At 44.1% G+C, this 18,136-nt stretch overlaps 1 protein-coding gene across 9 annotated transcripts in view; it reads right to left on the reverse strand.

The window, feature by feature from the left end:
- The window catches only part of HDAC4 (histone deacetylase 4), a 219,139-nt gene that overhangs the window by 36,703 nt on the left and 164,300 nt on the right, over positions 1–18,136 (reverse strand). For all 9 annotated transcript variants that reach the window (XM_052675252.1, XM_052675251.1, XM_052675255.1 and 6 more), the window contains 3 exons: positions 17,619–17,805; positions 10,790–10,923; positions 4,604–4,724 (listed from right to left, as the gene is read on the reverse strand). In XM_052675252.1, the coding sequence (XP_052531212.1) occupies positions 4,604–4,724; positions 10,790–10,923; positions 17,619–17,805 (442 nt within the window). The remainder of the gene's footprint in view (positions 1–4,603; positions 4,725–10,789; positions 10,924–17,618; positions 17,806–18,136) is intronic.

Raw genomic sequence — 18,136 nt, forward strand, 5'->3', positions numbered from 1 at the left:
CTTGGAGACAGTGTCCAGAACATGTTGTTCCATCACCTTTCCAGAGATGGAGGTGAGGCTGACTGGCTTGTAGTTTACCAGATGCTGCTTCTTTCCATTTTTACAGACTGGCGTGACGATGCCTAACCTCCAGTCTTCAGGCACCTCTCCCATGTGCCAGGACCTTTCAAAGATGAAAAAAGAAAGCAATCCAGCAGTCATTTTCCCTAGTCTTCCTTTTACTGTTGACATACTCAAACTTTTCTTTTTATCCTTTACCTTCTTTGCAAGGTTTAATTCCAAGAGGGCCTTAGCCTTCTTCGTTGCATCCCTACAGGCTCTGACAACATTCCTATATTCTTCCCAGGTGCGCAGGTCCTTTCTCCACATTTCACAGACCTTCTTCTTTCCTTTCAGTTTATCCATGAGTTCCTTGTTTATCCACAGAGGCCTCTTTGCCACCTTTCCACGATTTCTTACTCTTAGGGATGCTTGGAAGAAGTGGTGTTTAAATGCCAACCAGCTGCGATGGGCTTCATACCTTCTAATATTCTAGCCCATGGGGTACCTCCAAGTAAGTCTTCGAAGAAGTCAAAGTTGGCTCTCCTGAAGTTCAAGGTAGCAATTCTACTTATGCTTTACTTCTTTTCCCACAAGATCTTAAACTCCACCATTGTGTAATTGCTGCATCCCAAGCTTCCCTCAGCCATCACGCCCCTGACCAGCCTTCCTTGTTAGTAAAAACAAGGTCAAGTAATATACTCCTCCTCATCAGCTCTTGCACCACCTGCACCAGAAAGTCATCAACACGTTGCAAGAACCACCTGCACTCTGTGTGTCTGCCTGTGTTGCTTATCAAACAAATATCAGGATAGTTGAAGCCCCCCATGAGAACTAGTGCCAGGAACCATGAGGCTACTTCCAGCTGTTTGCAGAAGGCCTCATCCACTTCCTACTCCTGACTAGGTGGCCTGCAATACACACCCAAAACAGTGTCACCTACGTTAGCTTATCACTTAATTTTTACCCTCACGTTCTCCACTTTATTCCCTCTGAGTGAAGCTTGACACATTCTAGTTGCACTCTCACATAAAGAGCAACTCCATCTCCTTGTCTTGCCAGACTGCCTTTCCTAAAGAGGACACAGCAATCCATGACAGCACTGCAGTCAAGCGAGCTGTCCCACCATGTCTTTGTGATCACAGTGAGATCATGGCCCCGTGACACATCATGGATCTCTAGTTCTTCCTGTTGATTTCCAGCACCGTATACATTGGTTTATAGAGGTACTTTAGGGAAGCAGGTATCTCTTGAGGGATGCAAGAAGGTTTAAACCCTTCTGGTGATGTTATCACAAGATCCAAATGGACAACTGAGAAGTTTTTCTCCACAGTTTACTAAAAAGACAGCACTATCAGGCCCCCCTCTGTCACAAGTAACTCCATCCTCTTCCCCCATCAGATCTAGTCTTAAAGCTCTGGTAATCAATCCAGCCAGCTTGCTCCCCAAAACACTTCTGCCCCGTCTGCTCAGTTGCATTCTGTCTGACATCCACATACGTGGTCTCTCAAAGGCCTGCCCAAGATCACAGCGGCCAAAATCTTGATCCCAGCTCCATTTCCCCAGCCAGCAATTTTCCTGATCTGTTCTTCTTCCTTCCATGACCCAGCCAGCAGTTGGGAGGACAGAGAAGAATACTGCTCGTGCTCCTGATCCCTTCAGCGTCTTTTCAAGGGATGCAAAGCCCCCTTTAATATTCTGTATTTTCCTCATGGCAGCCTCCCCTGGCCCTACTTGAATGACAACAAGCAGACAGCAGCCATCTTGGTAGAGTCTTCTTAACATCTCTGACACACATCCCCAGAAGATGGCAGCTCTCTGGAAAGGTTATCTGGCAACAAACGGAGGCCTCAGTGCCTCCTAGCAAGGAATCCCCAGTTACTAAGACTCTTGCCCTTTTTTGGTGGAACTAGTTTTAATATGATTCTTTGCTTACTGCATCCTGGGCTCTGTTTGGTATCTAGGCACTCTTTTGTTTCCAGCCCCAGAGCCTCGTATCTGTTGCTCAGGGAGACTGTGCATGTAGGAGGAAGACGTCTCCTTCTGCTCCAAGCAATCCTTGTTTTCATCTTTCAGCTTCACAAGTTTTTCCTTCGACTGAGATTTCTCATGCTTTCTCTTGCTCATAGACTTATCAAAGGCAAAGAGCTTAGACAGAGGAAGTTACCCCATCACAGTCACATATACGTCAAGACACTCAGGTCTACCAAGCTAACATTTGCATACATGAGCCTCATGTGAAGCTTTGGTCTTAGACTTCAAACCTGCTATACATTTAAGCCCACAAATGTATTCAGAAGAACCCCACAAAGCTGTTATTTACATTTAAAAGCCTTTTAAACTTTCAAAAAGAGAGCACAGCTGAAGGGAATGCTTACAGGCTTGTTCACCTCTGTGCACAGATACATATACCGAGGCTTTTCGGGGGGGGTTCCCAACACATCAGAAGCTGTTCTCTCAGCTCCAGCCCAGAACTATGGAAGCCAACAAGTTAGGAAATCGTAGTGTTTTTTGAGACAGCTGAGCTCACAGCAGAGCAATTCTAAGTGCTACCAAAAATACCTTGCAACTAACAATTTCAATGTCCTTTCTATGTCTTCAGCCTCAAACAGTAATAGAAAAGCTGCTGGGCAATGCTAGGACATGGCTGAAGCTTCAGCTGCAATCCCAGCCAAACTCTGGTCTCAGTCACAAATAGGTTATTCTTGGAACTGATTTATCAGGAGTACAGCCCCTTGACAACTTAATGTTCTTTGCAAATTACACATACGCCTGCAACTCTTTGTACTGGAATGCCCTCAGGTGTCAGAACTATTTTTATTCACTAGAGGAAACTTAATTTCTAGAGATATTTTAAAACTGAAAGACATGTGGGGTGCACAGCACACATACTGAAGTACTCAAGGGTAGAGTTTTTCCTCCTGCAGGTTCTCTGAACAGGTTTATTTCAGCCAAAATGTGGGAATAACAATAAACTTTCTTTCCACAAATACACCTGTGGAACTATTGATACAGGTTGTGCCAAGAGTTGAATGTGAATGACAAAGTATTTTGAGAAGCCGTGATATTTGAATGACAAGGAAATACTTATAGTGTTACCCCAGTTCACTCCAAAAACTTATTTACATCTTGCAAGGGGTATCAAATGCCTGACTTTAAGCTGTTTCTGAGAGTGAGTGTAGGGTGATTCAGAGCTTCTCCCAGCCCCACACAGGGTGTCAACCCCATGTGATCCAGCTCCGTGAAGCCAACAGTGCTGAAGGACTGCCTGCATCCCACCGTGAGGAACTCATGGGGACAGGTCATCATCTTCAGCTCTGCTTCATCACTACAGCTCAATGAAGTGAGGTCAGTCAGAATGAAGGTGGTGCAAGTGCAAATGAGGAGCCCTCTTAGATTTACAGGGGAGATTTACACCCTGTTTCTCTGGATTAATGGATATGCCTTATGAAAAGCAAGAGTTTTACACAACCAAAGATATGACATCATAAATTTCTTAAACTGCAAATACTAATTGTGCTATCATTCAGCCAGAAATGTCTATTTCTCATTTCTCTGGGTTTTAAAGAGATGGCAACTTAGCTATAAATACACTGCTAATTACATGTTTAAACAACTGGCTAATAGCTTTCCTCTTTGGGTATCTAATGTACATACTGAATATGTTGCAAAAATCTTTCCAGCTCTTTTGCTATGACTGTTGCAATATGCAGGTCATCAAGTTAATCCTCTTTTTATATCATTCAAAGTGAAGCTAATCCCAAAATAAACATTGTTAAATTCTGGATTCCAGAACTGTCTTTTTGCTGATCCCCACTGCAAAACTTCACAAACTGCCCCTCCAGATTATTACCTCCTGCTGCGAAGAGGAAAAAACAAAGGGAGAAGAAGATGTTCCATGATGGTAAGGTGCCAAAATCAATGTGAATTGATTGCTCTGGTTGGAAATGACTATCCAGCAACCATCCTCTACATAGTCTGCAAGGAAATAGTCTACAGAAGCAGCCCTGTTTCAGGAAGATCCAGTTCCCAGTGAAAGGAATAAACAATCTTGTTCAAAATTAAACAAATGTAGGACTTTTAATAAGAGGCTCCTGCATCTTTCTTGTGGATTATCCACACAGTCCTGACAACTATTTGTTGATGCCTGTGCAGCTGGTTGGTGCTGCAGATCCAGGTCCTTATCAGGGTATTCCGGCTCCTATCAGGCAAAGGAGAACCTTCTAACGTGCAGAGTAGACTGTGCAAAGATATAATAGACTCTAAATTATCTTTTCTCCTCAGAAAGGTTGGTTTTAGGTTTTGAAGGCATTCATTCAAGGAAGCTGTAGCTGGATAAGGTTTAGGGATCTGCCCAAAGATAGGAAGGTGTATAACTCAAGACAATGCTGACAGTAGAGGGGGAAGAATCATCTTGGGAACTGCCTATAGCTGGGGCTGGTGAGAGCACCAAGTGCTCACCTTTCACACCAGCAGGACTAAGGGATCACCAGAACTGGGGCAGTGGGCAGTAGTGTGAATGCTGGGGATCAGGAAGGGCAGCCCACCCCACAGTGAACAATACCTAGAAGTTTCTTGCTGTCCAGTTTCTGTCTGTTCAGAGGGTTTGTGCCGTACAGCAGTGTATGAGCTTCCGAGTGAACTGTCTGCAGCTCTTCTAGAGTTGCTTTTCTTCCACGAATGCACTGAAAGAGCAAAGAAAAGGAGTGATGAGATCACTGGTTTAATGCTCAGTTCTCACTGCTGAATATATGTATTTTTTCTTTCCATAACTTAGCAAGTCATAAACATAACGACCAAAAAACCTAACATTGGTTCTCACATGAAAAAAAATCTTTGTAGGAGAGATTCTGGATTAAACCTCTGTTGAAGATATTAGCTTGACATACAAAGTCATCTTTGGATTTTTTGTTTCTTTATTTTAAAAATATTTACTAGAGAGCACTTGCTGAACTACACAGGAACTGCTAACTACTGGTTATTCAGGATTTCAGTTATAAACCATTATAAAATGATTTACTGATGAAAAAAACTGCAAAACTTCTATTGATGTCAACAGGATCCAACTTCATTCTGATTTTTACAAACTAGGGTCTTTAACACCTCTTTTCATAGAGTTCCAGTATATCTTTCAGGTCAGATGGAGCCACAGGCAACCTGATCTAGTGGGTGGTAACCCTGCCCATGGCAGCGGTTGAATCTGGATGGGCTATAAGGTCCTTTCCAAACCAAGCCATTCTGTGATCTTTGAGGCTCCCCTTTCGTTTCTATTGCCCATTTGTGATGTAACGTGCTTGTCTGCTTGCTGGAACGTGCTGGGCAGTACAAGCTGGCCTCTTGCACAGCAGCGAGCACTCTCTGGCAGGCAGATGCTGCCTGGAGGATATCAGGTATTCCAGAGGAGCTCCTGACAGTGGAAAAAACATCTTGTCTTTTGCACTGGGAACTTGCAACTGCCTCCAAAATGGTGGCAAGGGAAATATGCACAGAGTCAGCAAGTGCTGAGGCTTGAGGTAATACAAGAGGTGGGGAAGGAGTTATTTTGAAATAGGGATGGCTTTGCTTCAGAAATTCGCATGCACTCATATCTCCAGAAAAAAAAAGAAAATAGAATTACTTTATACTTTTTTTTTTTTCTCTATGTAATAGTAAAATACAAGTAGTTGGCAATAGGCATGCTGGAAGCTCTGAAAGCCTCTTGTGGAGATCCCAGGATCACTCTCATGCAGACATGTTCCTCGTCACCTAGCGTGCGCTGCACAGTCTGTGCAGGAATGTGTATGCACACCAGTGTGCATGTACCAGCCCCTCCATGTACCCAGCACAGTCTGCAAAATAAACTTTAGGGAATTGCATCTAAAAACTTCAGCAGAAGCCCTCATCACGTGTTTCAAAGCATGCAGGAAATCCCTTTGTAAAAGCATTTGAGCCATACGGCAGCAGAAATCAAAGCACTGCAGGAGTGCTCGTGCGCTCTGGCTCTCGTAACTTTGGCATCTCTGCTCTCCAGTTCCTCTTTCATTTTCTCCGTGCTCTGCTCCACCACCTAGCATTTCCTGGGGTTAATGATGAGGCAAAAATACACCATCCCATTAAAGAGGCAATAATCACAAAAATGCTGGACCCAGAAGGGATGGAAATATCTGGCAAATCCCCCCTGAGCTTTCATCCTGTCTTCCTTTTTTGTTCATGGTAAGCCTCTCTCAGTTACCCTTAGAGGCTTTTACAGCTTCCCTTTTGCCCATATGCCAATTCTTTCCCTTTGAACGAGACGTACTGACCCATTTTCGGCTGCTACGTTTAGCGGACAGACAGAAATAGTTTGTTGTATTTCTTGGCATCCCGTGGATGCACAAGAAAAGCCGCCCACTGCAGTAAGGCGCCAGGTCCTCTGTGGATGTTCCTGGTTAACAGAGGTGGCCCTACAAGCCCACCAAAGGTCTGTGCTCAACGTCAGGGTGCGGGGACCTCCCTGGCAGTATGAATGGAATGGGAGCTGCAAGAGGACGGAGAAGTTTCTTATGTGCTTCCAGTAAAATGCACGCGAGGAAAAAGCTACTCCTAACTGAAAACAGCAAGTATTCACTGACTGCAAAGGATTGTGCCTGAGACGCTTCTGCACTATTCTTATCTCTCAGCTCACATGCCAAAATCTTGATCCTCAGTTCTAATGCAAAGATACCCAGAAAACGAACTCAATCCCCACCCAGACTAAAGAAGCAACAAAGCATTCCTCAGACGCGGGTGATGGGTTTCCAAATCTATCACAACATGTTACTCAGTGTGCTGTCCGTGCTCCAAATTTGAGCAGTTCTTCACTTCAAGAGCTCTTAGCCTTTTCAGTCATGACACTTGGTTAGTCCTGAGACTTCACAGTGCTTAGGATGAGAAGAAATGGTCTCAAGTTTTGCCAGAGGAGTTTTCAATTGGATATTCAAGGAGTGGGTGCTCAGGCATTGGAAAAGGCTGCCCAGGGAGATGGTAGAGCTCCCATCCCTGGAACTGTTTAAGAGATGTGTAGGTGTGGTGCTTAGGGACATGGGTTAGTGGTGGACTTCGCATTTGGGATGGCTGGACTTGTGGTCTTAAGGGTCTTTCCCAACCTAAACGATTCTATGATTCTATCCAGCTTCTCGCTCTTATTAACACCCCCACAGTCTAACCAACTCCCTGGCTATCAGAACCACGCTTTACAACTCTTAACCCTTCTGGAACTCTTTATCCACTTTATTTGTGCCTTCTTCTGCGTGGAACTTGACGTTCACAACATCTCTCACACTGCTTGATACACTTCCTTCTATTTCTTAGCTAGTTTTCCCTCATTTCAAACCACTAAATGCCAGGTTTGCATTTTATCCACCCTTTCACACCATGATGTTTCAATAGGAGAGGACATGAAACTTGAGAGACAGTGAACCAGATCTTGTCCCACCTACACCCCTCCCTCTATGCCACACAAAGCCATAAAATGGCAACAAAGCTTTTTCTTTTCCCCAGGCACTAGCACCACCTCAGTGCTTTGCAATGAGGATTTTTTGGTGCACAGCTGATGCCCAGCAGTTCTGCGGTGTCGGAGCAGCGACCGATCGTGCCTTCAAGCCAAACACAAGCACCATGCATTGTCAGGATCTCTGCGTGCATCTCCGCTCCAGCAGATGGCTCAGCCCAAGCTCTATTTTTCACGTCTGTCCTCTGCAGCTCCAATTAACCCGAGGGCTTCGGCCAGCAGTGCTCGTACTCTGAACAGCACAGGATCGCTGCCAAGATGTGCCTAGAGACAGACTCTGACTCAGGAACTAATTCTTCTCAATCCTGGTCGAGCAGTCCAAGGGTTTGATTACATCCAAAACGCATAACAAAACCTATTGATTTCCTGTGCTTCTGATGAAGGCTGGGAGGATTATGCTATACAACAGTTGTGGGTTCCCATTTGGGGGAGAGCCTATTTTATTGCGACTGCTTCAATTAGTATAATTGGTGCTTTTAAATTCTGAACATACACCAGAGTAATTGCCATATTTTATAAAGCTAACTTAATTAAACAAGTCGTGCTCTAAAGCCACAGATGTCATTAAGCTTGGACAACTGCTTTCACTCCAAAGGGTCATCTTTAAACTCATGCAAACCTGTTGGACTTTTACCTATCACACTGCAAATCTGCTGCACATCTTCCCCTCAGCTGGATGTAAAATGGTTTTTGGATAACTTCAGCAAATACGTATCTGTTTCACTGCTGAAAAATGAGGGGAGTGGGTGGGTGGGAAGCGCTGTGCTTTTTCTGTTCTAAAAATATTCATGCCCCTTCTGGATCCCTTCTATTGCCTGCAAGAGAAATTACAGGAACTCAGCCCTTGGCAGGTTGTGCAGGAGCCCCTGGGTTGCTTGATGAAAATGGGTTTTCACATTTCTGAAATTTCAAAGCGTGCATTTTTTTGCATGCATAACAAAATATTTATCTGTGAGTTCTTCCCCAGCACGAGGCGTGTGCACAACAGAACCACCAACAGAAAATTTCCAGGTGACAGACACAGAGAATTGCTCAAGCTCGCATGAGAAAACAGAGCACGCAGTTGTGTGGGGACCAAGTGTTGAATTGCTTCTGGAAGAGGAATGGAGGTCCCAATGGAGCTGCATGATCAGTACACAGTATATAGGATTATGTGCTATGCAGGGTGCTGTTTTAATGCATTTCTATCAAACACTTGCTGCTAACAGAATCAAATTATACCCACAACCAGACCACAGCAAAAGGCCGTTCAGGAAGCAAGAGGAAACGCAAGAATAAGGAAACTTCCAATTTCAAACTGTCCTTTTACAGACATGAGTTATAATAAATGGATTAATTAAATAATCACAAACAATTTTCACATCAGGCCCTTGGGTTTACTTAACTGGCTCATAATGTCTGTGGCACAAGACCTGCAACAGCGAATATAAAGTGAGTGCACACAGAAGTGTCACCAATGCCAGCTAAAACATAACACAATAAAAGAGGAGCTGAGGGAGAAAAAGTATGTACACACCTGGCAAACTGCTGATTGCCATAACCCTGGTGCTGCTGTTGACCTGCTGCAGTTGCCACAGACCTAGTACTAGGACAGGGAATGACTAAATTGCTTTGCAGCATGGAAATGAATTACTTTGGTCAAGGACAACAGAAGGTGAACGAGTGTCTGCAGCTGCAGGAAAAACCCTATCATGTACAGAACACTGAAGCAAGGAGGGAGGGAGGAGATGGAGAGAGAGGGAAAGGCTGTGCCCACAAAGCCTGGATAAAGAAGAAAATTTCAATGTGGGTGTGAGCAGGAGTAGGGGACAACAGGTGTAAAGGAACGGGGAAGCTGATGAGAGAAAAACAGGACTAGGTATCCAGAAAGGGCAGGTGAGATCTTTAGGAAAGACAGCAGAGAAAGAAACACAGGATGGCAGGTAGGAAACTAGCATTACATAGCTAACGCTTTCAGAGAAGGGAAGAGTCAAGATGAAGTTGAATTTCACCAGTGGTCATGAGGGACACACAGGTAGGAAGCAGGCGAACATCAAATCCAGCTCCTACTGCAAGACCAACCTGAAGTAACTTCAGGAAAACAACAGTTGCTTGGGATGAAGAACTTCACACACTACAGAACTGTAGGAGACAAGGCAATTACCATAGTGTGAATTAAATATACTTCTAACCAGAGGAGCTAGACAGCAGTGAGGTGCTTAGTTTATTTTGCCAGACACCATAATCCCAGAATTCAATTACACGAGTCTCCAAAGACTGAAACAGTTCTGAAGTTCTTCCTTACTCTGCTGAGGGATAAACACGCTTGTGACAGGGGAGCTTTATCTAATGGCAATGCTGCCACCACGTGGATGTATTTCTTGACTGCTCAGAAAATCCTTCTAGACAGATGCTGACATAACTCATATTTGTGGTGTGATTTGAACCCCTCAGATGCTCGGAGAACTGATGAACAAACACTACTGTTAATATATCATCATTACTACTAGCTATGAATAATAATTTCTAAACACTAGTCTTTTTATCTTAGCAACTTTCACATACTTTGCTTTTCCAACCATCCGTAAAGGAACAACATTTAGTTGCATCCACCTACCCTCATTCTTTTCACAGTGTTTTCACTGTAGGCTGATCATTAATTACCAGAGAATATTAAAAAAAGTTAATAAGCCTCTGAGAAATAAGATACTTTTGCTCCACAGCTCCTGTTATGATTGGAGCGATATCAAATGAGATGGTGACTTCATGTCTGCTCTTCTATTTGGCCATTTTGAAACCCAGCAGTTGATAAGGACTTCCAGGACTTCAGGGAATAGGGCTGAAAGTTACATGAGAAGCTTCACTGCAAACTCTACAGTTTACATCAGGCAAGAGCCTTCTCCAGCATCTCACAAAATTTTAACAGTCACTGCAATGCAATGAAATCGGACTGCTAGAAAAGCACTCCTGACAAGCAAACACACAAGCATTAACGTCATCTAGGTGTTAAATTTAAGCCACATATGGCCAAACGTTGCCAACAGCTGGAGCTATAAAATGATAAAGCTGGAATGCAGTATAAAGTTTGCACATCCAGGTAGCAATCAGCAGTCTGAGCTGCAGGTTCAGTACACACACATTACTTTCCAAACCAGAACCTGGCCCCTAAAGCTGCCTGTAATCCACCAGTGCAACCCACCATGCAAACCAGATGCTCTCTCCCCCAGGCCCACCACCCTTCCCCCTTGCTGGTGCTCATTTTACCTCGCACTTGCCACGGAGACCTGTCTCCTGCAGCCTGGACCAGATGCTCTGGATCCTCCCCGCATGCTCCGGGTGGCTGTTTGTGTTTCCACAGGTACACTGATGTTTCAGCATCAAGGTGTCATAGACAAGGCCTGCAGCAGAAGTTACAAAATTATCTAATTGAACGAAACTGTTTTGCCAGATATATGGAAGAAAAAAATCTTTTTTTCTATTTTTTCTCTACTCTTTTGGTCTACAGCACTTTGCATTCAACTGAATACTTGCACGTCTCACCAGGAGCCACAGAGCTCTAAGAGATGACAGCCTAAGGTGCCAAGAAAGGAGATGGGCAGCTGCTTTGAAACAGAACCAAACCTACAGCAATCCCCTCCTTTAGAAATCTCAGTAGATACAGCAAAGAGTCACCACCATCACTTCAGGCAGAGGTTGTGAGAGTGACAGAAGAAGGTGACAAATGACAGCGTTGGTATCAGTGCAGTGTGCCAGAGCTGGAACACGATTTAGAAGGGGGCTGACTTCAAACTCGTCGGCTGGGTACTTTAATAGTTGCTGCTAAAATGACTCTAGGGCTTGAGATTAAAAACAAGAAGGAATAAGTCGTTAGCAGGCACTATGTTTTATAACATAGTATGTGCTGAAGTCTTCGCATCAACATTATTTGGCAACACGCTAATTAAGACTATTAGAACACACTTGGGAATAATTATTCAGCACGATATGCAGGTATTTAGCTAAATCCCCTTGCACTGCAACTATTTATGGCATGACAGCAGCGTAGGAGACTGCTTCGTGCTCTGGAGCTGCCCGGGTGCAGTTTTGGAACAGGAGCTGCAATTTCACTGCCAGTGTTTCACAGAACAAAGCCAGCAGTTCCTCCCTAGCTACACACTCTGGTGACACAACATTTTTCTTCCCTTATGCAAAAGAGACGCAGTGAAATGTTTCAGTCTCCCCCTCCCTTCAGCCAGGCATTGATCCTCCTAAATCCCACTGGACCTAGCAGCGCCAGGGCAGCTTGCAAGGCCAACCTGAGCCAGCTTCAGGTGAGCAGCTGAAGTACTGATAAACAGCACAATCTGCAGATGCAAGGAGTTCAAAGAGGACTCTGAATACACATGGGGCATGAAACCCCAGCTAGCAGGCCTGACCAGAGCTGAAATTGCACCTTCTGACTGAGTGCAGGCATGTTCTGCCACTGCAAAACTTGGCCCTCCCCTCTGAGGCAAAGTCTGGCACCGACACTCAGCTATTGTGCCTCAGGGAAGGTACCTGGCAGCTCCTTGCTTGGCTGTAGGTGAGCACAAAGGAAAAAAAAACCAAAACAACACAACCCATTCAGTTCTAGGAAGGGAATGGAGTGCTGGTGAACTGATGGGCTCTGGGTTAGCCAAAGTTCAGTTAAATAAGATTGTGCCGCAGTGCTCTGTAAAGGGCTCCCCTGTTTGATTCATCATCAGATGCCATCAGGAGCTGCTGGGCAAAGCCAAGCACTGCAATGCCATCCGAGGAGAAAGTGAAGACCAGCAGTAAGGCTAACTGTCCTTAAAACTCCTCCAGTTTAATTAGACCAGTGTGAGGTCTGTAACTGCTCACTTTTCCTCTGAGGTTAATTAATGAAGTCATCTTCAGGGGATGTCAGGCACTTTGACTAAGTATTTGCTATCCCAAAGGTCTCCATGTAGGCGCCTTCCAAGATCACGTGAGACTGCACTGGGTTTGGGTAAAGTGCTGATACTAAACAAAGGAAAGCACTTCTGTCATCTCTGGCTGCCAGACACATCTACAGGGACTTCAACTGCACGTTACACATTTGAAGCAAAAGAGTGCACGTGTATATATTGAACATATATATTCAGACACGATGAACCTTGAGTTAAGCAAAAAGAAGCATGAGCAGCAAGCAATTCGCTGCTGACTTGCCTCTGTACACCCTTGACTCAGAACAGGACCATCCTGCTTTTGGGGTCAGGATGGTAACTTCTCGAGGCACTGACATGCGCATTGCATTCCCTTGCCAGAGACAGGCTGTACTGCAGCACAGTAGGAATACTGCCAGTGCTTGGTTACTGGTAAATGACAGAACAGCAAGTCCAACTGGAATCTTGTGCTGGAGATGTTCTTGCTGGCAATGCTCAAAGCTTAACTTTCTACAGAGCAAGCAAACGTGGGGATTTACTCACAGCCTGAAAGCTTTAAAGTCAGCTGTTTGGAACTGTTTAGAAAAAAATATTGTCTCGTGTAATCAACAGTTTCTACTAATAATGACTAGTTGGAAAAGCAATTAAAAAATACCAAAGCAATACCACTCCCCAGCAGTGAGGACAGCATACACAGAAGCTTGCAAGCAAACACAAAAAGACAGAACAAGTGAGGCACTCTGGGGATGGCCAAAGAGAAGGGCAAGAGGAAAGCATGCTGCATGGAGAACTGGTGAGAGAGTGCACCAGGAATTCACTCATAAATTGAGAAAGTAAAATATAATACAGGAACATGCAGAATTAGAAGCTGGAAAGGACATTCCATCCTGCAGCTAAGCCTGAGGCTAGCTTAATATCACGCCCTTAGAATCTGAGGAAGAATCAAGCATTTCCAAGCAGTTGTGAGTAGTTTTTAAGCAGTCTTTAGTTTCCCAGATTGTAATTCTGACAAATCTTTTGGCTTCTCAGGAACTGGTCACAACTTGACAGTGAATTATACTGAGTGCACTGCACAGTTGGAGAAGAGGTCCAGCACTATTTAAATATTAAGTATGAGAGCCTGTGTTGCAATTTGTGCTTCTTTTTAAAGGCGTTTTTCTCAAGTTCCTAAGGTTTAAATATTAACTCATCTAATACCATCAGGATGTAACCCCAGCTATGCAAACAAAACAATATCTGGCCACATCAGTGGCTTCTGTTTCGTGCCTGGGTAGCACTGGCAGGGCAGAATGCAACACGGACCAAACCAGTGATAAAAACAAAGGAAAATTCAGATTTTTGCAATGTCTTACACTCTTCTGTCACTCTCCTGATATCCTCCAGCACAGCAGAGCAGTGAGTGGCCTCAAACTTTTTTTTGGAGGAGCCTGGTGTCAGCTCAGAACCAGGCAGTGGCATTTACCAGCTCACCTTACTCAGTGCCACAATGAGGAGAGCAAACATAAGCAACTGTGGGCTTGATCCCCAGCCACACAAACCAGCACCTCTTCATCCACATCTGCAAATGCCAGAAAGCTGCAGGTGTGTTTAAAATGCATCTGTACATCTAAAATGGATTTTACTAACCGAGTCTGTTAAATACAAGATAGAAAAAGGAGTTAAAGGAAAAGGTTTTGGAAAATGTGGTGGTAGGATGCCTACTCGTCCTTATTTCTGAAGTTAATGGGAACTGCAGCACTACAGCAGGGTTTATATAGCTTGGATGAGCTATGAAGTTTCTCCAAAGATTCACCGATAACAGCAGTCAGCCACCTCTCAGCGAAGGGAAGGGAACTGCTCCAAGTTGCTCATTGTGGCCGTGGACACTCAGATGAAGACATATACACAAAGGAAATCTTGATAATTTAAGCTTAAAATATTTAATTACGTTGGCCATTAGGAGTTTAAGTAAGTGATGTTGGAAGCAATACTCTTTCAGACACGACAATCATTTTTAAAGGTCAGCACTACACTACAACCGACTCGCCTTTCCTGGCAGAACAAACATATGATTTGAGGTTCAGATAATTACATCACTCTGCACAGGAGAGAACAAATGCCTTCATCAGAAAAGAAAAATACTTTAAAGCAGAACATCAGAATAATTTGTGGTGCCGTTTTTAGAGGAGATCAGAGACTGGATAATTGGAGCTATGCAAATTAATGGCCTAACCTGAGAAGCCCTACTGAAGTGTGTAGAACAGTGCATGCAGAAGTACTCATTAAAGTCAGGGGGCTATTCATGCTAGTGAGGGCAAGTTCAACAACTAACTTTCTTTCATATTCTGCTATGAAGGAAAATTTAATGCCATGCTTCAGGATACAAAATGAACTGCTTGCAGAAGTCAAGGAGGGCACTGTTTTCACTTTCATGTGAAGTAACACACATCATGTTTGAGTAGTAAGTACATCATGTTGCTGTTTTTCTTTACCTTTGAAGTCTCAGGTACTAGTCACTGGCAGAGACAGGAAAACAAATTATACATCAAGAACAGAATTAGGGCTACCTGGTCCTACTTCTGCCCAGGGAAAGCATTAGCCCTTTTCTGCACAGTATTCTGAAAGTGAAAGTGAGGAACTATCCCTTTGTTTGTTGGACAAGAATTGATCTGTAGGAGCCACATTTGTGTCTACAGTAATCATGCTGGCTTCATTAGGGCCACTGAAAGAGGCCTGTTTTTCCACCCCTCCCACCAAATGATCACAAGAATTCAAATCTTAACTTCTCCGAAATCCAAAGCACATATTTGTGTTGGAATCAACCTCCAAAGCAGCCACTTATCAAACAGATGGGTTCTCCTAGTGAAAAAGAAGCCCGATGCACTTCGGCATCACTTGCTTTGAAAAATCCCCAAGGCTTTAATTTCCTGCCTTTCAAAGAAAAGTTCAATCCCAGCGATTAAGCTTTAGTATCCACCTCCAAAACACAATCACTGATAGACTACAGACTGCTTCAGGAAAACAGAACCAGCCTTAGTAGTGCACACATGCTCAACATTTGAGATAGCTGCCTTTCTCTGAAGCTGTGCTCAGAGTAGTAGGCTCTCTTTCCTGCCACTGTCAGCAAATAGTGCAGGTTAACTAAACAAGTCCTTTGCCTGGGTAAGAATGCATGTGGGGAATACAGTAACTCTGCCTGTCTGAAAGATCTCTCTCTGGGAATTAAAAAGGGAAGGAAACAAGAGATTGCCAGCCTGAGTGTGTAGAGGGCTTCAAATTTACTAGTGCCAGCGAATGCCAAGAACCACCTTCTCTCTTGGCAGCAATTAATTGTGTTTTCCCTCCTCCATCCACCTATCGTAAATGAAGAGACGTGCATGAGATGCAAGGCAGTGGAAAAATCAAGCCCTTGGAGTCTGGACATGGATAAATGCCATAAAAAGGAAGTTTAACAGGTGAAATAGACTGTACATTGTGCACGTCATTGCACTGGCTTAAATACATGTACAACACCATATAAAAGCAATGCAGGGTTTTTTTTTTACTTCTTAATGTAGGCTGTCTTTTGTAACCTTTCCTATAAGGAACACAAATCATAACACTCTACCAGTGTCCTTCCAATGCAGCATCGTTCTCCAGACCTGTGTACTTCCTGTCACATTCTTATCTAATGTTAACGAAATTCAGAGGCACATATCTGAGTGACACATACATCTTCTGGTAGGAAATGTTACTGTATATTCAGTCTTGTGCATGACTGACAAGGCAACTTAAGTACTGGAGGTGAAGGGAAGAGAGAGAAGAACGAATAATCTCCTGTAGTAGGGCCATGCTTCCACTTGTTTTCAAAGGAGCAAGGTTTGGGACTAGGAGTGTTAGATGCTCAAGTTTCATCTTGGTTTCACTGTGAGCTGGAGGATTACCTTTCTTTTCACTCCTGGCTAAAGCCAAAAGCTAGAATAATCTTGGTGCTGTAACTGGCTACACTGGAAACATATTTTTGCTAAAATTCAAAGTTTAAATATTAGCAGCAGATGGAGACTTGAAAGGCTGATTTTCAAAAATTAGCTACTACCTGGACTTTTAGAGCTGATTGCACATGCCTCCCACCCAGCAATTAACAGCTACAGAACAAAGCCAGCTTTAATGCATCACTATCACTATCCCATCAGTATCTAATTCACAGTGCTGATTTTAACGATGCAAAAAAAGAGTGGGTGAAATAAGATGAAATGGATAGATCATGAGTTGCCCTTACTGCAGCATTTTTTTCTCCTTTCCTCAGGGCATATATCAGATGGCAAAATGTTCATTCACAAAATAAGAGCTCGACATCTTGGGAAGAAGGCAGAACCTTCAAAATAAGGTTGCCTAATTACCTAATGTGGGTTCTGACAAGTTGCACATAATTTACTTTTATCTGTTATGAACAGACAGAAAAGATTTGGATGGAAAAAAGGCACTCATAAGCCCTCCCTCATTTAGGAAGAATAGTTATTCTCGACCTTAAATCTTTGTGGGGAGACTAACATCTTTTTTATCATCTTTTTTGCATTTCTGATTTTCGTGAGACAAATACAGAATTGCACTCATAATTTTTGTTTTGAGATGAAGACTGAACAGGTTTGTGGAAAGTGCTCTTCCCTCTGCTCCTCCACACTGACATCTTGGAATGATCAACTCGCCTCGCTTTTCCTAACCCACAGGCAACTGACTCCCAGGCAGAGTGCTGTGGAAGGAAGGGTAGTCTGGCACAAAGCCCAAACTGGATGACTTATGGCATGAGATTATGCAGGGACTGGAGAAGGTGCAGAAAATACAGCCGACAGATACTGCATTTGGCACGCTGTCCTTCGTCAGTAACATTGCCTCTCTCCTCCTTGCACCTAAATCAGCCTTGTCACAGTGTATGACTTGCCCTTTTCTTTTTCTTTTTTTTGGAGATACATAATTAAAGTACCACGCTATGTTTCTATTGATTTTTGCAGACTGTTTTCTGTCTGGACTACAGGGTGTCTGTCCCTCAAAGGAATGCAAAAGCAGGACAACAGGGCACAGGATGACCAATCACATTCTCCAAGATGACAGGATGTTAAGGAGCTCACAGCCAGCTGAGACTCAGCCCTCGGACAGGGGACAGAAAAACACAACGTGAAGCAGAACAGCTACCACAGCCCCACCGACTGGTTTCCAGCGCTCTCCAACATTACCTGTAGTGAACCTTGGCTTAGTGGGTGGCTCCTGTACAGACATAGGGAAGGTGGCCGAGGCGGGTGAGGACTGTGCACGGGACAGGGGCCGATGACCTCCAAAGGAGACTGGCATCCCAGCTGCCTCCAGCGATGCCTGGTAGTTTCTCAGCTGGTGAATGCGCTGCTGCTCCAACAGGAGGGCTTGCTGTGGGGAAGAGAAGCAGGTAGCTACTGAAGGTAGCCTCACAGAAGGTCCAACATCAGCAGCACTTCACATCATGTTCATTTATTCATTCTTACTAGAGAAATGAGGCCTACATGTGATTGCATAAATCTAGGAGATTGCTTTGCACAAGCATGGTTGGCAACAGCATCAACCCCTCAAGGCAGCACCGTTACGAAGACAATGCTCCTCAACTTGGGACTGAAGATGTCCCTGAGCTGCAGGCAGTGACATGTGGGGCCCACAAGCTGGCCCCACAGTGCCAGGGAGACAGCAGCAAGCAGCTCAATGCAAACATCTATGCAGAGCAAGC

Source organism: Tympanuchus pallidicinctus, unplaced genomic scaffold (genome assembly GCF_026119805.1).
Source record: "Tympanuchus pallidicinctus isolate F22 unplaced genomic scaffold, pur_lepc_1.0 scaffold15, whole genome shotgun sequence".
In the NCBI taxonomy this organism is placed as follows: Eukaryota; Metazoa; Chordata; class Aves; order Galliformes; family Phasianidae; genus Tympanuchus; species Tympanuchus pallidicinctus.